Source organism: Komagataella phaffii, chromosome 2 (assembly GCF_000027005.1).
Source record: "Komagataella phaffii GS115 chromosome 2, complete sequence".
NCBI lineage: Eukaryota > Fungi > Ascomycota > Pichiomycetes > Pichiales > Pichiaceae > Komagataella > Komagataella phaffii.
Window position 1 is genome coordinate 1,027,240 of NC_012964.1, and position 23,294 is coordinate 1,050,533.

The 23,294-nt window shown below is 41.3% G+C and overlaps 12 protein-coding genes across 12 annotated transcripts; 6 read left to right on the top strand and 6 right to left on the bottom strand.

Annotated features, from left to right (window-relative positions):
- Nucleotides 1-133: 133 nt before the first annotated feature.
- Nucleotides 134-1,420, top strand: PAS_chr2-1_0556 (Essential component of the Arp2/3 complex; the record flags this gene model as incomplete). Its single annotated transcript, XM_002491425.1, has 1 exon — nucleotides 134-1,420. One exon carries the CDS (start codon nucleotides 134-136, stop codon nucleotides 1,418-1,420), a length of 1,287 nt encoding a protein of 428 aa, XP_002491470.1.
- Nucleotides 1,421-1,678: 258 nt separating this feature from the next.
- Nucleotides 1,679-8,932, top strand: PAS_chr2-1_0557 (PIK-related protein kinase and rapamycin target; the record flags this gene model as incomplete). Its single annotated transcript, XM_002491426.1, has 1 exon — nucleotides 1,679-8,932. One exon carries the CDS (start codon nucleotides 1,679-1,681, stop codon nucleotides 8,930-8,932), a length of 7,254 nt encoding a protein of 2,417 aa, XP_002491471.1.
- An 8-nt stretch (nucleotides 8,933-8,940) lies between these two features.
- On the bottom strand, nucleotides 8,941-9,420 carry PAS_chr2-1_0558 (Hypothetical protein; the record flags this gene model as incomplete). The annotated part of the gene is made up of 1 exon (XM_002491427.1): nucleotides 8,941-9,420. One exon carries the CDS (start codon nucleotides 9,418-9,420, stop codon nucleotides 8,941-8,943), a length of 480 nt encoding a protein of 159 aa, XP_002491472.1.
- A 304-nt stretch (nucleotides 9,421-9,724) lies between these two features.
- On the top strand, nucleotides 9,725-10,681 carry PAS_chr2-1_0559 (Protein required, with binding partner Psr1p, for full activation of the general stress response; the record flags this gene model as incomplete). The annotated part of the gene is made up of 1 exon (XM_002491428.1): nucleotides 9,725-10,681. One exon carries the CDS (start codon nucleotides 9,725-9,727, stop codon nucleotides 10,679-10,681), a length of 957 nt encoding a protein of 318 aa, XP_002491473.1.
- A 240-nt stretch (nucleotides 10,682-10,921) lies between these two features.
- Nucleotides 10,922-11,857, bottom strand: PAS_chr2-1_0560 (uncharacterized protein; the record flags this gene model as incomplete). The annotated part of the gene is made up of 1 exon (XM_002491429.1): nucleotides 10,922-11,857. One exon carries the CDS (start codon nucleotides 11,855-11,857, stop codon nucleotides 10,922-10,924), a length of 936 nt encoding a protein of 311 aa, XP_002491474.1.
- Nucleotides 11,858-12,561: 704 nt separating this feature from the next.
- On the top strand, nucleotides 12,562-14,115 carry PAS_chr2-1_0861 (uncharacterized protein; the record flags this gene model as incomplete). Its single annotated transcript, XM_002491430.1, has 1 exon — nucleotides 12,562-14,115. One exon carries the CDS (start codon nucleotides 12,562-12,564, stop codon nucleotides 14,113-14,115), a length of 1,554 nt encoding a protein of 517 aa, XP_002491475.1.
- Nucleotides 14,116-14,284: 169 nt separating this feature from the next.
- Nucleotides 14,285-15,400, top strand: PAS_chr2-1_0862 (uncharacterized protein; the record flags this gene model as incomplete). Its single annotated transcript, XM_002491431.1, has 1 exon — nucleotides 14,285-15,400. The coding sequence occupies one exon, from the start codon at nucleotides 14,285-14,287 to the stop codon at nucleotides 15,398-15,400; it is 1,116 nt and encodes a 371-aa protein (XP_002491476.1).
- Nucleotides 15,401-15,413: 13 nt separating this feature from the next.
- On the bottom strand, nucleotides 15,414-18,482 carry PAS_chr2-1_0562 (uncharacterized protein; the record flags this gene model as incomplete). Its single annotated transcript, XM_002491432.1, has 1 exon — nucleotides 15,414-18,482. The coding sequence occupies one exon, from the start codon at nucleotides 18,480-18,482 to the stop codon at nucleotides 15,414-15,416; it is 3,069 nt and encodes a 1,022-aa protein (XP_002491477.1).
- A 377-nt stretch (nucleotides 18,483-18,859) lies between these two features.
- PAS_chr2-1_0563 (Protein that activates Urm1p before its conjugation to proteins (urmylation)) lies at nucleotides 18,860-20,200 on the bottom strand (the record flags this gene model as incomplete). The annotated part of the gene is made up of 1 exon (XM_002491433.1): nucleotides 18,860-20,200. The coding sequence occupies one exon, from the start codon at nucleotides 20,198-20,200 to the stop codon at nucleotides 18,860-18,862; it is 1,341 nt and encodes a 446-aa protein (XP_002491478.1).
- A 155-nt stretch (nucleotides 20,201-20,355) lies between these two features.
- On the bottom strand, nucleotides 20,356-21,057 carry PAS_chr2-1_0564 (putative U3 snoRNP protein involved in maturation of pre-18S rRNA; the record flags this gene model as incomplete). Its single annotated transcript, XM_002491434.1, has 1 exon — nucleotides 20,356-21,057. One exon carries the CDS (start codon nucleotides 21,055-21,057, stop codon nucleotides 20,356-20,358), a length of 702 nt encoding a protein of 233 aa, XP_002491479.1.
- An 87-nt stretch (nucleotides 21,058-21,144) lies between these two features.
- Nucleotides 21,145-22,719, bottom strand: PAS_chr2-1_0863 (uncharacterized protein; the record flags this gene model as incomplete). Its single annotated transcript, XM_002491435.1, has 1 exon — nucleotides 21,145-22,719. One exon carries the CDS (start codon nucleotides 22,717-22,719, stop codon nucleotides 21,145-21,147), a length of 1,575 nt encoding a protein of 524 aa, XP_002491480.1.
- A 202-nt stretch (nucleotides 22,720-22,921) lies between these two features.
- PAS_chr2-1_0565 (uncharacterized protein) lies at nucleotides 22,922-23,230 on the top strand (the record flags this gene model as incomplete). The annotated part of the gene is made up of 2 exons (XM_002491436.1): nucleotides 22,922-22,926; nucleotides 22,978-23,230. The coding sequence occupies 2 exons, from the start codon at nucleotides 22,922-22,924 to the stop codon at nucleotides 23,228-23,230; spliced, it is 258 nt and encodes an 85-aa protein (XP_002491481.1).
- Nucleotides 23,231-23,294: the final 64 nt, after the last annotated feature.

Below are 23,294 nucleotides of genomic sequence, written 5' to 3' on the forward strand. Positions count from 1 at the left end.
CCTCCTAGAATCTCCTCCTTCAAGGTCGAATTAGCCCCTTCGCGAAAACGGCTCTTTCGGCCATGTACAACCGCACACTTCAGTGTTGGTCTTTCGTATTCCATCTCCAATTCCTTCAATACAATCAAGAAATATGTCCAGCATAAACACGCCGGCCATTGTGATGGACAATGGTACTGGTCTTACCAAACTGGGATTTGCAGGTAACGATCTACCTTCGTGGGTTTTTCCCACTGCAATTGCAACTCGTGCTGAGAATTCCAACTCAAAATACAACAAGTCAACCTCCTCAAGAGGTGGCCAAACCTCCGGTGGAAATCTTTCTATAAAGCGTGGGATGGAAGATCTTGATTTCTACATAGGTGAAGAGGCTTTGGAGGCTGCAAAAGGTCCATCTTATTCCCTTAATTACCCAATTAGACATGGACAGGTAGAAAACTGGGACCACATGGAAAGATTTTGGGAGAACTCCATCTTCAAGTACCTCAAGTGTGAACCAGAGGATCATTATTTCTTACTGACTGAGCCTCCTTTGAATCCTCCTGAAAACAGAGAAAATACCGCCGAAATTATGTTCGAATCGTTTAATTGTGCTGGGTTGTACATCGCAGTTCAGGCAGTGCTCGCACTGGCAGCTTCTTGGACGTCATCGAAGGTCCAAGATCGTTCTTTAACTGGTACTGTGATTGACTCGGGAGATGGTGTTACTCACGTAATACCTGTGGCTGAAGGGTATGTTATTGGTTCTGCCATCAAGAATATTCCCCTGGCTGGTAGAGACATTACCATTTTTATCCAAACATTATTACGTGACCGTGGTGAACCAGACACATCCTTGCGTACCGCGGAGCAAATCAAGCAGCAGTTCTGTTACACATCCTCTGACATTGTGAAGGAATTCAACCGATTTGACTCTAACCCTGAAAAGTTTGCTCAGTACATGGTTGAGACCGTCAATAAATCACGTACTTTAACCGTCGATGTCGGATACGAAAGGTTTTTGGCCCCTGAGATCTTTTTCAACCCTGAAATTGCAAGTTCCGATTTCCTGACTCCTCTCCCCACAATAGTTGATCAGGTTATTCAAGCTTCGCCCATAGATGTGCGTAAGAACTTATACAAGAACATTGTTTTGAGTGGTGGTTCTACGATGTTTAAAGACTTTGGGAGACGTCTGCAAAGGGATCTTAAGCAAATAGTCAATGAACGTGTGGCCTCCAGTGAACGTACAAGTGGTGCAAAGTCCAGTGGTGTTGAAGTACAAGTTATAAGCCACAAGCGTCAGAAAAATGCTGTCTGGTTTGGAGGTTCTCTGCTAGCTCAGACAAGTGAATTTAAGAGTTACTGCCATACAAAGCAAGATTATGATGAGTATGGTCCCAACATTGTGAGGAACTTCTCTTTATTCAGTGTTCCTTGAAGGAAGTTTTTTACAAGGAAAATGTCTTTTTTTTCTTATATAGCCATTTTAGTATTGAATCCACTTTACATATTAACTCTTTGGCCTTAGAAAACAACCTGGGAGACGCTGTTTGCCGTTTTTATTACTTGACTTCTCCTGGTCGTAAGGTTGTCACCAACTGGAAGTAGTGTACCAAACACAGGAATGATCTCTATCTATCTCGCCGGCCTCTCTCTATCAACAGTTCCTCCATAAAGCGTCCTCTGCTGTATCCCTATGACACAAGCAGAGTTGTACACATTGGACCAAGTATTTAATGGTCTTCGATCCCGCAATCCTCAGCGGCGATTGCTCTCTGCGAGGAATCTGAAGGAACACCTTCTTTCCGTTTCTCGAGAGTTTACTCCTAGTGAGCAGGTTAAGAGGTATAACTCAGACGTCTACAAGCGTATCAGTGATCTGATAGAAAGCAAGAATAACTGGGAAAAATTAGGAGGCGTTGAAGCTATCAATGCATTACTTGATCTCAATGCTGATGGCAATGACGATTTGGTGGCTTCTTCTAATTCTAACACAGAAGACCGAAAAATTAAGAGGACGGTTCTGAAAACGTATTTGGACAAATTGATTCCATCCTCTGATTTAGAAGTGATGTATAGTGCTACCAGGACGTTGGGGAAACTTGCTATCCCAGGCAGTGCATTGGCTGGACCACTGGTAGAATTTTACATGCCACGGGCTATTGAATGGCTCAACCCTGATAACAAACAAGAATATAGACACGCAGCAGTGTTGATCATCACTTCTTTATCTTATAACTTGTCCACCTCAATCTATAATTACGTTCACAAGATTTTGGAGAACATATGGATCGCATTAAGAGATTCCAAGCTGATAATAAGAGAAGATGCTGCCATCGCAATGAGATACTGTCTCTCGATTGTATACGAAAGGGATAGTCAAATGGCTCAATTTTGGTTTAGTGCTCTTTACACTGAAGCCAGTCAATGTTTTAAGGCAACGCCAACTAGTAGCACCACCATTAGTAGCACGGCTGTTGAAGTTATCCATGGTTCATTGCTTTGCTATCGGGAATTGGTTATCAAAGGTACTAGTCTGCTGTCAGACAAAATTGATGAACTATATGATAACCTAAACAAACTTAAAGACCACAAGAATGTAATTATAAGAAGAGAGTTCTCCAGTATAATTCCAAAACTTGCGCATTTTAATCGTGCAAATTTTGTGGAGAAACATCTTCACAGAGTGTTACTGTACTACTTCACTCAGCTCAAAATACCACGAGACAGAGATTTCATTTTTGTAGCAATCGGTGACATTGCAACCGAAGTCAAAAACCGTATTGTTGACTATCTGGAGGGTATATTGACTAATATTGACGAAGCTTTGGCTGTAAGATCTGTCAAAGCGAGACGTGAAATTGAACCAGCTTGTTTCTATTGCTTGGAAAAACTTGCCTTGGCTTTAGGCTCCTGCATGACAAAGTATATCAATAATTATCACACTCTGAATCGCATTTTCAAATGCTCTATCAACGACAACATGATTCAAACTTTACAAGTCCTGATAGAAAAACTGCCAGCACTAGAGCCTGCTATAAACGAGCGCTTGATTAAGATAGTGACGCTTTGTTTGAGCGGTTATGAATATAAGCATCCTGGATCTCAGGGCTATAAAAGACAAATGAATACGTCTTTAGCGCAAGAATATAGACAACAGATGTTACAACGAGATGGTGGCACTTTAATTTATGAGAAAGCATATACTGGATACTCTACTGAAAGCGGCTATGAACAGAATCTTCGAGACCTTGACGAGGATCCAGATGTAACAGTTATCATACAAGCATTGAAAGTGCTCAGCTGCTTTCACTTTGCCGACTATAATCTCACAGATTTTACCCGCTTTTCAGTCATGACTTATGTCGATCATGACAATATTGAAGTGAGAAAAAGAGCCGCCCTAACGACATGTGCTTTGTTCATGAAGGATTCTATTTGCTATCAAACTAGTGAAAGTTCTTTGAAGGCTGTCAATGAGGTTTTGGGGAAACTACTAGTCATTTGCATTACGGATCCTGTTGCGGAAATAAGGCTGGAAGTTCTAAAGGTACTCGGAGAAAACTTTGACCCTCAACTTTCCCAGGCTGATAACGCAAAACTATTGTTTGTGGCAACAAACGATGGCAACTTCGAGATCAGGAAGGCAGCAATTAAAATAATAGGTCGGTTATCTGCTATAAATCCTGCTTACATTGTTCCGTCATTAAGAAAACTTTTGATGCAACTGTTGACAACTTTAGAGTATGACGGGAGTTCCAAAAGAAGGGAGGAAACGGCTGCTATTTTGTCTACACTGATTTCTCACTCCAAGGACGTGACTAAGCCATACGTGAAGCAAATTTTAGATGTGTTGATCCCAAAGGCGAAAGACCAATCATCAGGCGCATCAATAAATGCGATTCAAGCTATTGGTGAGTTGGCTGTAGTGTCTGGAGAAGACATGAAGCCTTTTATCCACGAAATGATGCCGATATTCTTGGATACATTTCAGGATCAGAGTGCTGGTTACAAGAGAGATACCGCACTTCGTGCCCTTGGTCAGTTGGCTAGTTCTTCGGGTTATGTAATTGATCCACTATTAGATTACCCTCAGCTACTCGGAATGTTGGTGAGCATTTTAAAATCAGAAAGCTCACAGATGGTACGAAGAGAAACAGTTAGGCTTCTAGGAGTTCTAGGAGCACTGGACCCATACAAGCACAGGGAAGTTGATTGGAAGATTAAGAGTTCATTGCCTATGGAGCAAATCACAGAACAAAATGCTCCGCCAATAGACGTCTCGCTGCTAATGCAAGGCATGTCCCCTTCTAATGAGGAGTTCTACCCTACTGTTGTAATAACTACTTTGATGAAGATATTAAAAGATAGTTCTCTAGTCAATCATCACACGGCAGTGGCTCAAGCGGTGATCTACATCTACCAAACGTTGAATACGAAATGTATTCCTTTTCTAAACCATGTCATTCCAGGCTTTATTCACGTAATGATGAATTATCCAGATGTAAGACTAGAATTTTACTTCAATCAACTTGGGAAGCTTATCAACATTGTCAAGCAACATGTCAGACCGTATCTGAAGGACATTTTTGTTTTAATTAAAAAGTATTTTGCTACTCCAAATTTGACAGTGACCATATTAGGGTTAATCCAAATTATCTCTTCTGCTATGGACGGAGAGTTCAAACTATATTTAACGGAGATTCTTCCTTTGATGCTGGAAGTTTTGGAAACGGATACTTCGCCTGAGAGAGAAGCTTCTCTAGCTGTGTTGAACACTTTCGTGGTTCTTGGATCCAATATAGATCTATACGTACATCTTGTCATTCCACAGATCGTTTCATTGTTTGACTTCTCTCCTTATAGACTGCGAAAAGCTTCCATCGAGACTATTGGAAAGCTAGCAAGTACTGTTCATCTCAATGATTTATCTTCAAGAATTATCCATCCTCTGTTAAGAGCATTAGAAACAAATTCAAGCGATGAACTAAAAAAGACAATTATGAATACGATTTCCATTATGCTACTTCAAATGAGAGAAAACTTTTTAGTATTCATTCCATTGATTAATAAGATCTTAGTTCAACATAAATGGAAGTTCCCTGTTTATGAGCAATTAATGGAAAAACTCTTGAATGGCCAAAAACTACCCCAGAACTTGATAATAGGACCTGAGCATGAATCTCTTAGAACTGAAGCAATGGAAATCGAACCTTCCTCCAACAAGCTGACATTAAATCAACAAGCTTTGCGACAATCTTGGGATGCAAGTCAATGTAGGACTAAAGTGGATTGGGTTGAGTGGATTATGCGTCTAAGTTTGGAGCTTTTGAGAGAGTCACCATCTCACGCACTTCGGGCTTGTTCAACCCTGGCTAGTGATTATACTCCACTCGCTAAAGATCTCTTCAATGTCAGTTTTGCCAGTTGTTGGAACGAGTTGTCACCTCAAAACAAAAATGACTTGATTCAGGCTTTTGGAATTGCTCTATCTGCGGTGCAGAATCCTCCTGAGATTCATCAGCAGCTACTGAACGTAGTCGAATTCATGGAACGTGATGATAAGCCTTTACCAATCAGGGTCCCAACTCTTGGGCAATATGCCAAGAGATGTCATGCTTACGCAAAAGCTTTGCATTACAAAGAGTTGGAGTTTATTCAAGAACCCTCCACCCCTACTATTGAATCTTTGATCAGTATAAACAACCAGTTACAACAGTCTGATGCTGCTATCGGTATTCTGAAGCAAGCACAACAGCACCATGATTTACAATTGAAAGAAACATGGTATGAAAAGCTTCAAAGATGGGACGATGCATTAAACGCTTATAATGAAAGAGAAAAGGAAGATCCCGACTCTATGGACATAACAATGGGTAAAATGAGATCTTTACATGCTTTGGGTGAATGGGAGCAGTTGTCTGAGCTAGCGCAGGACAAATGGCTAAATTCATCTACTGAAATCCGAAGAGCTATTGCACCGCTAGCCGCAGCAGCTTCTTGGGGTCTTGGTCAATGGGACCGAATGGACACGTATATTGGTATCATGAAGCATGAGTCTCCAGATAAAGCATTCTTCAATGCAGTTTTATGTCTTCATCGAAACAACTTTGAGGGCGCTTCAACCCAAATACTAAGAGCCAGAGACTTGTTGATAACTGAAATGACAGCTCTGGTAAGTGAATCTTACAATAGAGCTTATAGTGTCGTTGTTCGTGTTCAAATGTTGGCTGAACTGGAAGAAATTATTAGGTACAAGTGTTATCCACAAGGTTCAGAAAAGAGGGCTATGATGAGGCAGACTTGGACCAAACGATTACTTGGATGTCAAAGGAATGTTGATATATGGCAGCGAATGCTTAAAGTTCGTGCATTGGTTGTAAAGCCCAAACAAGACATGGAAATGTGGATCAAATTTGCAAACTTGTGCCGAAAGAGTGGAAGGCTGGGTTTAGCAGAAAAATCATTAAATTCTTTGTTAGATGAAGGAGACTCTGATAACCCAAGGCCATCTCGTGCCCCTCCACAAGTAGTCTATGCCCAGTTGAAGTATATGTGGGCTTCAGGTCAACAGAGAGCTGCACTGAGTCATTTGATAGACTTCACGTCTAAACTCTCAAGAGACCTGGGTTTGAACGAGAATGAAGCAATTACTCAACCTTTGCCGACAGAAGTTCCTGGTGCTGCAAAACATGTTGAAGAATACACCAAGCTTTTAGCAAGATGCTACTTGAAGCAAGGTGAATGGAAGGTTACACTCAATCCTAATTGGAGAAACGAGGAGGCAACTGGAAGTATTCTTGGATCGTACCTTTTGGCGACTCACTTTGATAGTAATTGGTACAAGGCGTGGCATAATTGGGCTTTGGCCAACTTTCAAGTTATCTCCGCTCATCAGTCCACTCATGATGGTATAGCTGATGTATCTAGTAGTGCTAGATCAAGTCATACACCGGATGAAGTTAAGCCAGATATGCTACAGCATTATGTTATTCCTGCAATCAAGGGATTCTTCCATTCTATCTCTCTATCTGAACTAAATCCGCTACAAGACACTTTACGTCTTTTGACGCTGTGGTTTAGCTTTGGAGGTATTACTGAAGCTGCTCACGCTATGCTGGAAGGATTCTCAATGGTTAAAATTGACACTTGGCTTCAGGTTATTCCTCAGCTGATATCTCGTATCCATCAGCCCAATGAAGTTATGAGCCGATCTTTACTGAACTTACTGACTGATCTCGGAAAGGCACACCCTCAGGCTTTGGTATACCCCTTGGCAGTTGCTGTAAAGTCTAACAGTGAGTTGAGGAAACAGGCTGCATTAACCATTATTGAAAAGATGCGTATTCACAGTCCAACGTTGGTTGAGCAATCTGAATTGGTCAGTGAAGAGTTGATCAGAGTTGCAGTGCTATGGTATGAACTTTGGTACGAAGGTCTTGAGGATGCTTCAAGATTATTCTTTGGAGAACATAATACTGAGAAGATGTTTTTAGTATTGGAACCGTTGCACAAATTGCTAGACAAGGGTCCTGAGACATTGCGTGAGATTTCGTTCCAAAATGCTTTTGGCCGTGAATTGAACGATGCATTCAACTGGGTGCTCAATTACCGAAATACGAAAGATATTGCCAACTTGAATCAAGCTTGGGATATCTACTACAATGTTTTCCGCCGTATCAACAGACAACTTCCTCAATTGAAGACTTTAGAACTTCAATACGTGTCGCCAAAATTACTTGCTGCGCATGACTTAGAGCTAGCGGTACCAGGTACTTACTCAGCTGGCCAACCTATCATCTGTATTCAAAGCTTTGATTCTACATTTAGCGTGATTAACTCAAAACAAAGACCAAGAAAAATGAACATTAGAGGAAGTGATGGTAAGGGATACCAGTATGTGCTAAAGGGCCATGAAGACATAAGGCAAGACAGTTTAGTTATGCAGCTGTTTGGATTGGTAAATACATTATTAGTCAATGACGCTGAATGTTTCAAGAGGCATTTAGACATTCAACAATACCCAGCAATTCCATTGTCACCAAGTTCAGGGCTCTTAGGATGGGTACCCAATTCCGATACTTTCCATGTGCTAATCCGTGATTACCGTGAACCAAGAAAGATCTTACTGAATATTGAACATCGTATCATGTTACAAATGGCCCCAGATTACGAGAACCTTACCTTGCTTCAAAAGGTAGAAGTATTTACTTATGCATTAGACAACACCAGGGGTCAGGACTTATACAAAGTTCTTTGGCTGAAAAGTCGTTCGTCAGAGGCATGGTTGGACAGAAGGACCACTTATACCAGATCTTTGGCCGTAATGTCTATGGTTGGTTATATACTCGGTTTGGGTGACAGGCATCCAAGCAATTTGATGATGGACCGTATCACTGGTAAGGTGATCCATATCGATTTTGGAGATTGTTTTGAAGCTGCAATTTTGAGAGAGAAATTCCCTGAGAAGGTGCCTTTCAGGTTGACAAGAATGATTAGTTATGCTATGGAAGTAAGTGGTATCGAAGGAAGTTTCCGCATCACTTGTGAAAACGTCATGAGGGTATTGCGTGAAAACAAAGAGTCGTTAATGGCCATCTTGGAGGCATTTGCATATGATCCGTTGATCAACTGGGGATTTGATTTCCCGATAGACGAACTAGCCGAATCTAGTGGACTCAAATTGAACGCCATATCGCCATCTGAGCTTCTAGCCAGAGGAGAAGTGTCAGAAAAAGAAGCTTCAGAAATCGAGTCTGAATACAACCAGCAGATGAGAAACGCTAGAGCTGCATTTGTCCTGAAGAGAATCACCGACAAACTAACAGGAAATGATTTCAAGAGAGCCCATGAATTAGATGTTACCAACCAGGTTGATAAGCTGATCCAACAGGCAACATCTGTGGAAAATCTATGCCAACATTATATCGGTTGGTGTTCTTTCTGGTAAAGAGAATGCTAGTCCTTATTGTTCTTTTTCGAGTCGGTCAGGTTGATGCTATGACCTTCCCACTTAGTTAATAATGAATCATCGACGAGATTAACATTGCCGTCAAAGTATTTGGAATCCAATACTTTTGATATTTGTAATTCTGCCCTTGCTTTATCCAGTAGTTCAGTGTTGCTCTTGGAATATAAAGTTCCTATAATCTGGCCAATTCTAGTACCAATCGAAGCACCTATGGGGTAACCTTCATCAAAGGCATCTTGCAATCCATGATTTTCAGCTGCCCCTATCCCGTCTAAGTATCCCGCCTTGGCATGTTTCCTTCTTAACGCACTGGTATTCACATGTTCTTTCACGGGAGTCTCTAGACCATAATTATCTTCCGTTGTGGCCTCATGCAATTCCTCATCTCCCCATATGTCATCGTCGTCATCGTTGATGCCCTCCCGCTGGAGTTTCTCTCGCTTAGGGTCTTCTTCCGCGGTTGTCATCTTCTGAAGCAGTCAAGACTTGAGGAAGAAAGAAGACAATGAAAATAGGTGGGGAACGAGGCGGAAGCTTTTCTGGAACGTACCTCTGCTTCAACTCACGCACTGTTCCTGTGGGCGGTTATCTCGTTTCTTCTTTCTCGTAATCAGGAATGAAATTCAAATTAAATTGTATTGCACACTACCTTAAAGGTGCCAAACACAGAAAACAAAGTGACAACCTCAAATTCAGTACAAGCCATAAAGTATCTCCCGAGGTTTATTTTCCTCAGATTAAAGGACGAATTGGTGCAGGTAGCCAATCATAATGAATAGCGTCATCACTCAAGTTGAAGAGAACAGGTCTGATAGCCATCTGTCCAGTGAAGCACAGCAGTTTGACGATGACTATAACACTGAGATCCGGCTCAACATACGCGGAACTAGCGCAACCATTACCAGAGATGAACTGATGGCACTACCAGAAAGCATTCTACTGTGTTTGTTTCCCAACGGAGTGTTTGTAGATATCGAAGGAAATGTCATCACAAACCTTACAGAGGAGGATGTTGTGTACGTAAATTTCTCACCAGAGTGCTTCAACTATATAGTGGATACTTTCAACGAAGCAGCAGCCTCCGATATCAATAGAGTCCACGACGAAAGGCTAGTGATCGAAGATGGTGCCGACCTGTTGCAGAGCAAGCCTTCAGTTATCGTTCTTCGTGAGGATCTCGACTACTATTGTATCCCGCCCGTCCAAGGAATGAGCAAAGAACAGATGATTCAAGTCAAAATAGAAGTTGGACATTCACTAGTCAATGAGGCACACATATTTAAGGGTCTTGGCCATCAACAGAATAAGACTTTGGGTCCTGCTGAGCAGCACCTTGCGGATATGCTGTGCTCATCGGGATTCGTTGCTGACGGTTGCTGGGGCCACCGGTCTTTAGAACCTGATAAGACAGTTGTGTTCTCCCTAGCATTGGTGCGATTGAAGCCAGACAGCCCTGAAGATACTACCAACACCAAGAAATCTAAATTCAACACATTGCAATACCGTAACTCCCGAAAAAAGGCCAAAGAAAACACTACAGCCACAAAACTTCTGCTATTTTGGAGGAAGCCAGCTCGTAAATGTTGGTGGGCCAGTGAAATGATCAAAACCGATCTCTCAAGACTTAATTTGAAAGACAGCAATGGAAATCCCATTTCAACGGTGGAAATTAAAGTTCACATTAGAAGAGTTTGGACTTTGGAGTTGTCAGTGATTGGAGTGCAATAATAGGTTTGGGGACACTTTTATTTTATTTTCATTATAGATGGTTATTAGTACACATGATACAGTGCCTATAAATGCGGATTGATTGTACTAGTGGCCGGCCCTTGGGTTTTACTAGAGAAAGGTGAAGAATGGGTCTTGGGCAGTCTAGTAACCCTGGCAATACATTTAATATACAAAATTCAAGAAAATGCAAAAATAGAATTGATGAGTGCTAATATTTAAAACTGTGTTGAGTTATTCTTAAGCAGGAGCAGATAACCAAGCCAAGCTTTCGACATCAAAACTGTCTCGTACTTCGACTCTGAAAGGTTCATTCTTGTCGGCATCTGATTGTCCTAAATGATCGATTGACCCATATGATTTTAGACTTAATTCGATGATACTGTCCATTGATTCCTGTGGTTCCCTTTGGTCTATAGGTAGTTCATCTCTGTAGAAGTAATAATGTTGAGTAAACATGATCAAGTTGCAGATCAAAACTTCGATTGCTATCACCAACTTGGGAGTATTAGTGACTATAATATCAAAACTTTTGGAGCTTATAGCATCTGAAGTTAGTTGGATCAAAGACAGAGATGCTCCAATAGAGTCAAAGAAAATCACTTGAATAGGCCAGCCTTTAGTGGATTTTCTTTTATAAATGTACAATATTTGGGGGATGTTCTTCCCGATGCTCATTCCGATTTTCATTATTCCCAACGAGTTCAAGAGGTCCAGCCACTGGCATAAACCACTGTGTAGTTCTATCGAAAGAACCATTATGCAAACATAGACCAAACAGCCAAGGAAAAACAGTTTTGCAGGTGTTGATAACTTTTGATTTCTATTTTTACGGTAGCCCCAGCAATATGCCTGGGAGAGTACCAATGTGTTGATAATAAGCCCATGTAAAGCGTATATTAAATCATTCGTGTTTACCAATGGTAGAGATTCGAAATCGCTGGATGGTGGTTTTGTATATCTCTTGGAAAATTGACTTCTGATCGTGTCATTGTAGAGAAATGATGCGTAGTATATGACATAAACAACGTAGCCGACAAAGTTAAAATAAATAAAGTCAATTGAAAGACCAGTGACACTTTTAGTAGCTATGTTAACCAGTAAGGGTGGCCAAAACCCTAAGCTCCAGGTGACAACATAGGCCCACCCACTTATTGTGGATATTAAGTTTAACATTAATACCCTTTTTTCACCACTCTGAATCCGACCTCCTCTAATCTACCACTGAAGAGAAGCAGTGTATTGTTCGTCTACGTAAATTTGAATGTGTAAATGGCAAACATGGCTTCGGGGATGATTTGGCATATATATTATTGTAGCATCGTCTGTGGCTCTATGAGTTGTGTGGCGGATGATGAAAAGTTTCGTGCTGATCCCACAATGCGGCATTTACCAAATGGGGAAAGACCAGATTTCTTCGCTGCGCCAGCTAGGGACAGCATAATGTTCCAAGAAGAAGCGATTACAGGTGGATTACAAAGCGTTCGTCTGCAGTTGATGTTCTACGTGATGGGTATGAGTTGTAGTGCTACGCTCCATGAATACTTCTAATTTGTCGTTGACAATCCATGAATAATTTAAGTTTGCTTCCCAAGAGTCTATTGCGAAGGGTGAGCCGAATCTCTTGGCGTATGCACCCGACTCGTCGGCTTTTGTGCGTTCCTTGCAAAGCTCGGTAGCAATCCGTTGGTGGGAGAAATTTGTCTCACGAATTTCAGTTGGGAGTAGCTGTTCCTGGTAGCAAGTTCGAGGGGATCTGTGCTCATAAAACGTGCTCACGCCAAAAATATTCTTACAAAATCTTCGCGGGGTGTTTGTCTTACATAATCGATTGGATATTTTCTTCAAATTTTTTTTTCTTACTGAAGTCCCCTATAGAGATGCTTGAAGATTTAGTTGAAAATCCTTCTAAGGTATTCAGTAATGTCGAGGTCAAAGACATACTTAAACAGGCCAAGCAACTGATAGATCCCATTTCCAAGCAAAATTCTGTTTTGGATGAGGTTTACATTGATGGCCTTGCCTCTTCTCAAGTTTGGGCTCAGATCAAGCTTGTCATTGATGGGGTTACAGAAGATGTTTTGTTCAACAAAATTCCGGAATTGAAGAAGACCGGTCAAGCGAATGAGGAAGTTGATGGGTCCTTGGAAGAAGAGGGCAGTAGTAATGCTGAAGAAGAGAACGAAGAATCTGAAAGTGATATTGTTGAAGATGAAATTGAAGATGAAGACGAAGGCGAAGATGAGGAAGAGGGATCTAACGAAAACGAGGCTCTAGATGTATTGAACGAAGAGCTGAATGAAGTCGAAGAAGAAAAACCGGAAGATGATGTTGAAGAACCAAAGACAGCTCCTAGAGAAAGTAACGAATCGTCAGACGATGAGAGTGAGTTTATCGATACCCACACCGAAGAGTTTGCACAGGCGGAGGATGAATTAAACGATGAATTTTTTGATCTGGAACAGTTTCAACAACAAGTTATCGCTATGGAGAAACCCAACGATGACGATGACGACGAAGAAATTGATTATTTTGGAGAGTCTGACAATGCTGCGGAAGAATCTGATAACGAAGAAGTAATGTACTACAACCAATTTTTTGATCCTAAAGGATTCAAACCAAAGACTGAAAAGAAAAAGAAAAAGGTTACCTTCGATTTGCAGGAAGAAGAAAATTTAAACGAAGAGGACCATATGGACAAGCTAGTTGCATCTACGATGGAGGATCTTTTTGATGACCATCTATCGGAAGATGAAGAGATCTCAGAAACAGGTGAGAAGAATCTGTCCACTTTTGAAAAACAGCAAAGAGAAATACAGAAACAAATAGCCGAATTGGAACAAGAGCAAATCGCCCAAAAGAAATGGACCTTGACCGGTGAAGCTTCAGTCAAAACGAGAGAAGCCGATGCATTGTTGGAAGAAGACTTAGATTTTGAAAGAACTTCCAAACCAGTCCCAGTTATTACGCAAGATGTTACCGAATCCATTGAAGATCTCATCAGGAAAAGAATTTCCAACTATCAGTTCGATGAACTACAAAAAAGATTACCTACTAATATTGCCAAGTTCAAGAGTTCTCAAAAAGTTGAAGTTAGTGAACAGAAATCTATCAAGTCTCTTGCCGAGTTGTACGAGGAAGATTATGTCAAGCCCGATTCAACTGCAAACAAAGAACTTGAGAAGGCACATGATGAGATATCACAGCTATATGAGACACTCAGCCATAGATTAGACTCCCTCTGCTCTGCCCACTTTATTCCTAAGCCTGCGAAGAGATCGTTGGAGGTCAAGGTTCAAACTGACACCATCACGATGGAGGATGCTCAACCATTGACATTGGCTGGAGAATCCACGTTTGCTCCTCAAGAAGTTTACAAACCTCAGGCTAAGAAGCAAAGAAAGTCCAAGAATAGAGAATCCATGGAAGACTAAGCATACTCCCCCAACTCACATAAATCTTTTTCACTTAACTGTATACTAAAGTTTAAATACGACATAATTTCCTGGGGAAATTTTTTCGGTCACGTGTAATGATATCAACTCGTCTGCTGGGTGCCCTATCTTTCAAGATCAGAAAGTGTTCCCTTCATACATCAGCATCATGAACAGAAACTTGGCTTTCCTCCGTCCATCACCTCGTTTTTTCAGCTCCGCCCTGAGGACTCAATCGAACAAGCTGCCGTTTGTTCCCTTGGTGGCAGAGAATGGATTCGTGGACGCTATTGGAAACACTCCTCTGATCAAGCTTAATAAATTGTCTGACCAGTTGGAGCGTAACATATATGCGAAGGCAGAGTGGATGAATCCAGGTGGTTCAGTTAAGGATAGAGCAGCTCTTTACATAATTCAAGACGCGGAAGCCAAGGGTCAGATTCAAGCTGGAGGTACAGTAGTTGAGGGTACTGCTGGTAACACGGGGATTGGATTGGCCCATGTCTGTAGATCAAGAGGATACAAATGTGTCATATACATGCCCAACACCCAAGCAGCTTCAAAGATAGATCTGCTCAAGCTTCTTGGAGCTGAAGTTTATCCAGTCCCAGTTAAGCCATTTGACGACCCAATGAACTATAACCACCAGGCCAAGAGACATGCAGAGTCTTTGGATAATGCTGTATGGACCAACCAATTTGACAATACTGCTAACAGGAATGCTCATATCCAATCGACTGGTCCCGAAATCTGGGCACAACTTGATGGAAAGGTTGATGGTTTCACTTGCTCAACTGGTACCGGAGGCACTCTCGCTGGAGTAACCCGATACCTCAAGGAAATCTCTAACGGCAAAGTTAAGTCCGTGCTTGCAGACCCACCAGGATCGGTATTGTACTCCTATATCAAGACTAACGGAAAAGAACTGGATAGATCCGGAAGTTCTTTCACCGAGGGAATTGGTCAGGGAAGAGTCACAGACAACTTGAAGCCTGACCTAGAAATTATCGACGATGCTATCAGAATTCCTGATGAAGAATCCATTGTTATGCTGTACAGACTGTTGGACGAAGAGGGTATCTATATAGGTGGTACTGGTGCCTTGAACGTCGTAGCCGCCGCAGAAGTAGCTAAAACTTTGCCCAAGGGCTCAAATGTGGTCACTATCCTTGCTGACTCTGCACACAAATATTCGGACAGAATTTTCAGCAAAAAATGGTTGCAGCAAAAAAATTTGTACGATGTTCTTCCAGCAAACTTGCAAAAATATGCTATCTTAGATTAAGAATAATAAACAATCAGGTAATGGTCTGAATATAAGGACTATTCAAAGAATGTATCTCTCGACATAATATCTGCCAGCTGGTCTCTCGTAAAAAGTAATCGGGTACATTTCGTTTGATGCGCATGGGATAATCCTTTATCTGGACAACATCTCCATCCTCAGAGCTTATGGAAGCTTCCAGTATGACTCCACCATGATGATCATTAGTTTCCAATGGTGACTCGACCGAAGTGGAGATGTTATCTGGCTCCTCCTGTTCTTCCACAAGGAGCATCTCACTTCTAAAACTTTGAGGTTTGAAAGAACTTCTCCTCGAGCTCGTTGAGCCCATGCCTATGGAGGTTCGATCCGTTGTGGCAAGTGAAACTCTAGAAACGACTGAGCTAGTGGTAGATTCAAGACTCTCCGATCTATCCCTAGACCATCTTTCTCTTTCACCTTTGAAAACTCTGTTGAGATCTCTATTTTGACTTTCCACAAATGTTTCTTCCCAGGTATAAAGCTCGTACAAGAGCCTTAAGTTTGGTTGGATGATAACATTGAGTCTTCTGACTCTAACGTAAAGGTATGCTCTAGGAAGACTGACGTTTAATCTTTTCATAACTTCAGCAATACACAGGGATGCAGACCTGGACACACCTACTTGACAGTGAACTAATACTTTCTCGTTTTGTTCGTAGGCGGCTTGAATAAAATCAAGAGCATCATTTATCGTCTCGGTCAAAGTCCCAACTCCATCATCTTTGATATCAAATGCCAGCATTTGCTTTATCATGGAGGGAATCCCGTCGGGTGTTTGTGCACCATGAGACAAAGACAATATCGAACAGCCTGAGTGCGTTTTTCGTTGTGTATACGGCATATACGTCATCCATTCAGCCCATTCTCCAACTCCTACTATTCTCGTTATGCCTAGTTCATTCAGTAGTGGTAGGTCGTTAGCATGATTAAGAGATCCTAAGTATAAGTGGGGCAAAATTCTTGAGGGTAACGAACCTTTCAAATTAAAGCAAACATTTTTGGTAATCAAGTTGTCATTCAGTTTGAGACTACTTGACTTCAAAAATATACTTGCTAACGAGGAAACAGTGACCATTGTCTTTGAAATTGAATCAATCGGTATACCCTTGGGAGAGAAGTGCGTTAACAGTGGTTCCACTTTCTTCAAAAATATGTAGTCAGACTCAAAAAGGAAGCATGGTCTGAAATATTCTTTGTGAAGATTTATAATTGTTTGGTCAACAGAAACCATATCCAAATAAGTGAGTAAACTTACGACTAACAAAGAGCTTTCAGTATATCCGTCAGAACAAAATAACAAGGCTGGAGCTCCAGTGAGCTGTGTTTTCAGATAAATATATTTGCACAAATTAACCACAGCCACAAGTTCCTGTTCGGAGCAATCACCTATGCTTACAGAGCCTGAATTGGGAAAGTCAATAACTATATCCTCCCCTTCACTCTCGTCAAGTCCATCGAACAAAATCTCTAATTGCTCTAGAGTTGGAAATTTGTTCCCATCTTTACAATGTATGAATACGCGCCAATTAGCTCTTGGGAATGGTATCAAATGAAATTCGTCATCAACAGATAAAATTTCATTGGAGGTCAGGGAGACAATGGTATTCCTTTCATCAAAGTATTTTGGATGTGGCTGGAATAATTGTCCGTGCTTTAGATGCTCCTGTTCGTAATTAAAATCTTGATCTTGCGCCTTCAGCGTTTGCAAACTATGAAAATCAGTAAGATTACCGAGCCATAGGCCATTCTTTATCTCTGTTGCTGCAGACATCTTGGACAACTCAAGGGATTCTTTATACAAATAATCGGCATCCCAGTTATTGAAGTTCAGAATATCAAACGAGGACAGTAAGTGGCCTGGAGTTCGAAATGAATCAGAACTTTCAACAGGAACTAATGCCATCAACTTTTGTTGGTCGAGTTCATTGATATCTAGCCTTGGTAAGATATACGAACGATATCTGCAATCTTGTAGGTCTTGTAAGGTTGATTTCTTGTACATCTGAGCCAAGCGTATTAAGCGAGCAAGAGACTCGCAGGAACAATTCTCAGAATTTGGCTGTAAATGGTCATCGTTGAGACAATAACAAAATATGTCAGAGATATGGCTTATTTTTGAACATTGAATCCCTACATTCCGCAAACTAATTGTATTCACTGGATCCAGTTCCAAAAATAAAGGAAGTACTTTTAACTTGTAGCAATCATCGATAATGAGAGATAAAAAAGAGGAATCCATCTTTACTTTGGAGAGGAATCCTTTTAGGAAAATCTTTAGTTCCAGTTTAGAGGACCCTTCCCATGCGGTAAGTATTTCTCGTGGTTCCAGGGAATTCAATAACATGCCAGAATTTGCAATAATGTCACCAGCACATGGAGCAGATCTACAAAAAATGTAATCTCGTATATCTCTGGGGACTTCAAAATTTGGGATCAATGACCTCATATGCATTGCGGCACGAATAAACTCGATTTGAGCACGATTATTACGATGAATACCGTGCAACCAAGGGAACATTTTGTCCGCCGGTGGCAGTTTCTTGGTGGTAAAAAAAGTCATCAATAGGTAGTATTGATCCAAAGTGATATACTTGATATCGAAGTTATCCATCGATTGGTTATCCTTGAAAATGGAGAGGTATGGATTGTCCCCCTGCAGAGAAGCTTCTATCAGATAATTCTTGTCTACAAACTGAGGATTGATGTCTTTGACGTCCTTAGAAGATCCAAGTAGTGTGTTGGATAACCTGCTCCTAAGTTTTTCTCTATCTGCTCCTGAAAGATTGGTGCTATTAGCCCGTTTTCCGCCAGACCTATGCTCAGAAAGCTTTGTCTGTGATAGGGATGTTGTTGCTTTACTTTTGGACGGCGGTGACCTGTTCAAATGTTTGGGGGTAATATCTTCCATCAATGCAAGCTCTCGACTGCTGCCCGTGCCTGCAGAAGACACTGGAAAAAATGATTCAGGGCCCATAAACCTTTCCTTAGACAACTGAGATGAGTCCGACTGCTTGCGGGAAGCTTTGGATGGTTTTTCGGGCATACTGAACGTTACCTTCATTGATCACCGTTACAAGCCACAGTGTAAATCGGTAAACAAGTATTCGCACTAATGCCGTTTTGGAGGTTGATCGATCGATAATTCAGGCAGAAGTTAAAAAATCAACAATGATTATGGCTATTGTGAAAATGGCTTATCAAGAGTTGCTAAACTATGGAACTAATAGATTCCAAGGGTTGTACGCTGTATGGCAACACAGGAGAGGGGTAGAACCGAAGCTGATAAGATTATATCTTATCAATGTTAGTTGCAGGGAACCAAGGGGAGCATCATCACACGCCAAATTCGCGAAAAAAGCGCGGGGTTGGATAGCTGTTTTACATCTCACATAGTGGGAAATCTAGATCTTCGTCTGAAGATGAATTATTTTGGATTATCTAATATTTTGGCATACTGGAATCTATTTCATTTGACCAGCAATTCAATCCTCCTATTATGTCTTTCGAAGGTATCCCAAGAGTCCTGAAAAATTCCACTGCTGATTGAGAGTCATTGCCATATCGGCATATAAAGAAGTTAGGGGTCCCGCGTTGGAATTGTGACAGATCTTTCAGTTCTTTCTTCATCAGTTGGTCTATGGGAATATTAATCGAATTGGGCAAGGAACAGATCTGGAATTGCTCCTTTGGTCTCACATCTATCAGTGAGTGGTCTGTTGACACTAGCTCATCGTATTTAGTCACCGAGATTCTATCATTTTCTGGATCCATTACCCTGTAATGGATGGTACCGCAGAACGCCTGGTAGTCGATTTCACCGGATTCAATGGCTTTTCGTGTTATTGTTCCATTGCATATCGCACACTTCTCACTGCGTCCTCTCATCTTGAATGTTCGAAGACTTTGTTTTGGGTAACTAGAATAGATCGTCAAGAATGGTGAAAAGTTTTCCATTGTATAATACCCGGTGATAAGCTTGATAGCTTCGTAGGCCATCATGATTCCAACCATACCTATTGCTGGCCCAATAACTCCCCCATCTTTACAAGAAGTGACTGAGTTTGGTGGTGGAGGATTAGGATAGAAACACCTATAGCAAGGCCCCTGGTTTTGAAAATTCAAAATGCTCAATTGTCCCTCTGTTTTCAGTCCTGATCCAGACACAATTGTCAGTCCACACAGAACGGCTCCGTCATTGATCAAGTAGCGCGTCTGGGGGGTATCAGTGCAATCTAGGACGTATTCATACCCTGACATTACCTCGAATACATTATCATTGTCCAATCGGATTGGGAAAGTTTCAATTTCGGTATTAGGATTCAAATTCTCTAAATAAACCCTAGCGCTTTCACATTTGAGCATGCCCACACGATTGGTTGTGTGCAATACCTGACGATGCAGATTGGACTTATCCACGTAATCATTGTCGACTATTCCTATCTTCCCTACTCCGGCTGCACATAAGTACAACAAAGCTGGGCAACCTAGTCCACCTGCTCCTATCACCAATACTTTGCTATTTTTCAAATTTACCTGTCCTTGAACCCCTTGAAATTCTGGTACTATTAGTTGTCTCCCGTATCTGCTGTACTCGTCTAGAGATAAGGGGTATCCGTTCGAAGGCTCCATTTCGATGGCCTCGGCCTTTTTATCAGCCAGTTTATTCCTGAGAGATCTATTTTCCTCCTTGACTCTTTCAAGTTCTCTAGTGAGCTCCTCCACTGACATTTCCGAGTTTAGAATAAACTTCAGAGACCCCAAAATCAGGAGATGATACATAGAGCGAATTTTTCAGTTTGAGTACTTATCTACTTACGTAAGAAATGTAGGGCAAGAGAGCGTAAAGCAGACACAGTTACATCGCTTTCAGTGTCACCAGATTGCTTGAACGTGCCTAGGATAAACTCTCACATATGAACAGGGAGCATGTAAGCCTAAACAACCTTTTGCTTAACAAAAAATCCTTTCAAGTAGCTCAGTTGCCAAACACCTGTGGCAACGAGGACGGCCACCTGGAATAAAGTCCACTTAACTGCTCTTGAATTGGTAGATTCCGATTGATCTCTGAAAATCATTTCTCTTTCTCTGAATAAATCTTGTTCGACCCTGATGTGTTGCAATTTCTTACTCAGTTCATTGATTCTGGCAGTCAACTCATTAAACTCGGAGGATTTCTTGGAATCAACATAGGATTTAGCATCTCCAATAGCCAAGTCAAAGAAGACTCTGTGTCTGGCTCTCTTGGACCAGTCTGTGTGTCTTGGAGTCAGACAAAATCTGTGTTCACCGGTATCAAGCGAGGTAAACGTTAATTGGCCAATAGGTTCATTCTTTTGGTTGACGACCTTGTGATTGTTGTGAAATAACTCTTCCACTGTAAGTTCGACTTTCAAGTTGTTCACTTTTTCATACTCTCTTGTGTTCAAGTTGAGCTCATACACCTCGTATTTTCCAACGGCAATGGTGTCCTTGGGCAACTCTTCGTAGAAACACTTTGTTTCGTCCGTATCAACGTAGAAATGAAAGGCGTTGGCGATTCCCACCAATAGGAACAACAAAGTCAACAACTTAGACATCTTGTGTGGAAGTTGAGGTAAGAAGGGAAGACGATTTTTTGTTTGACACGCGTCCACCATATGATCCGCGATGGAAAAAGAGAATGTTGCTTATGTAACCAAACATTAAATGCTATTATTATGACAAACGATCTATACATGAACAACCTAATAGTGATTTAATCTCCACATACGTACTTTTCCTGCCGTGTTACCGACACACAGAGTCTCACCACGAGGGCTGAATTTCACCGTGGTAACGGTTCCCAATGGAGTGGTTCTGGTGGGCCAGTTTCGGAATACTGTACAAGAGGGCAGGTGGACAAGTCTTAATCCATCAGACACAGCGTTAGAAGTTACGCACAACACTTGGCCATCAGGAGTGAAATCTAAGGCTGTGATGGCAGTTACCAAATTCTCCACAGTTCCAATTGGCTTTGGGCGAGTCGTAGAGTTGGTCAATTTGCGTCTGTCGTAAATGTTTACAATACCAACATTGTTACCAACTGCCAACCACCTATCACAGGCTTTTATTTGCGTAATACCGGTTCCTGAATCGTCGGACCATTTATTCAAGAACTTTCCGGTATCGACGTTCCATTCCCAGACTTCACCTGCGGAATTGACTGCTATTAGTATATTATCGTCACTCTGTTTCATGAAGTCAATATCCACCACTTCATCTTCAATTTTGAATCCTCTCAACCATAACCCGTTCGTGGTAGAGAGAACGTTCACCCAACCTGAGTTACCAGCCAGTCCAATGTATCTTCCATCACATGATAGCTTAAAATGCCCAAACGACTTTTGAGTCTTTTCGTTCCCGTACAATTTGTTTATTTTTTCAACCCGTTCGTTCTGGAGATTCCATTTGTACATGTAAGGCCTACTTCCACCAGCAAACAACTTGTCATCCTGAAATTCAAGGCTGAGAATTGAAGACTGTTTCAAATGGATAGAAGTGATGAAATTATTAACCTTACCGTCCAACTGGAATATTCTGATGGTTCTATCCATTCCACCAGTGGCTAGAAGAGGGTGGGTTGGGTGGAATGCAATAGTTTTTATGGAAGAATGAGCTACTCGTTGCGCATTGGCATCTCTCAATCTATCAATATCGATGTTAGTTGGAGGTAATAGTTTTGTAGTTTTACTAGCCACCTGGTATTGTTTTGAAAGAATGTCAAGTAGCATATTACTCTTGACCAATTCATTTTCCTCCTGGCTTGCGGTTCCATCACTATCTTCAGAATCACTTTCATCTGCCCAATCAGGTCTTGGGTGGATCTTTTCAAATTGCGATTTAAGTCTGAAAATGTAAGACTTTCCGGATAAAACAGATTCATTTTCACGTTTTCTCAGTTTCTCGAGTTTATCATCTTTCACAACGGATATTCTCAGATTTTGATCGTCACTATCTTCCCATGCATCGCTTTCTTCTTCGGAATAATCAGTATTGTCCTCACTTCCAGATTCTCCGTGGTAGTCCACTCCAACATCTCCTTTGGATTCGTCAACAAAGAATAACTGATCGTCTTGTAATTTTTCAAAATCATCATCTTCACTAACATCATCACCTTCAGGCTCATTACCAGAGTCTGCTTCAGTCTCATCTCTTCCAAAGAAATCCACATCTCTCAGCCCTTTTTCAAATCCTTCAAGATCACCAAATACAAGACGTTCCAATTCCAACTCCTCCTCATCCTTGGGGGGTATTTCCATAGCTTGTTCGTCTACGATCATATTGTATTGTGTTCTTGGGGAGGAAATAAAAAAAAATTATACTCGAATGAAATATCGAAGGGTCGAATCGGGCAATCCTAACAGCCCCAGGCCCGTCATCGAGTGAAGAGCTCAAAGGGTGTGCACTCCCCGATATTTCAAGTGGGATCAGTATCAAATCCAGAAAACCTGGCATACTAACCTAAACAGAGTCCCTTCAATCATGGCGTAAGTACCTTCCTGCTTCCTGCACTGTTTTGACCAATACTAACCGTCAAGACAACCCGACAAATATTATAACAAATACACCTACCAGATGTCTCCGGCAATGTTGAGAGCTAGAAGACCATACTTCTGGAAGAATATGGGAGCTTTTGGTATTCTGGGAGGTATATCTCTAAGTGTGTACCTTTACACATACAACTTTTTGATGCAAGATGATTTTGAGAATATTCCTATTCCTCCAATTAAAGACGAAGATTTGGCTGCCCTGAGAAGAGAGTACGAGGAAAAGAAGCAACTCAGCAAGTAGGATTATTCCTGTAAGGTTACCTGAAAATGCAGTTGATACTTGTATATATATTATGTCTGAGAAT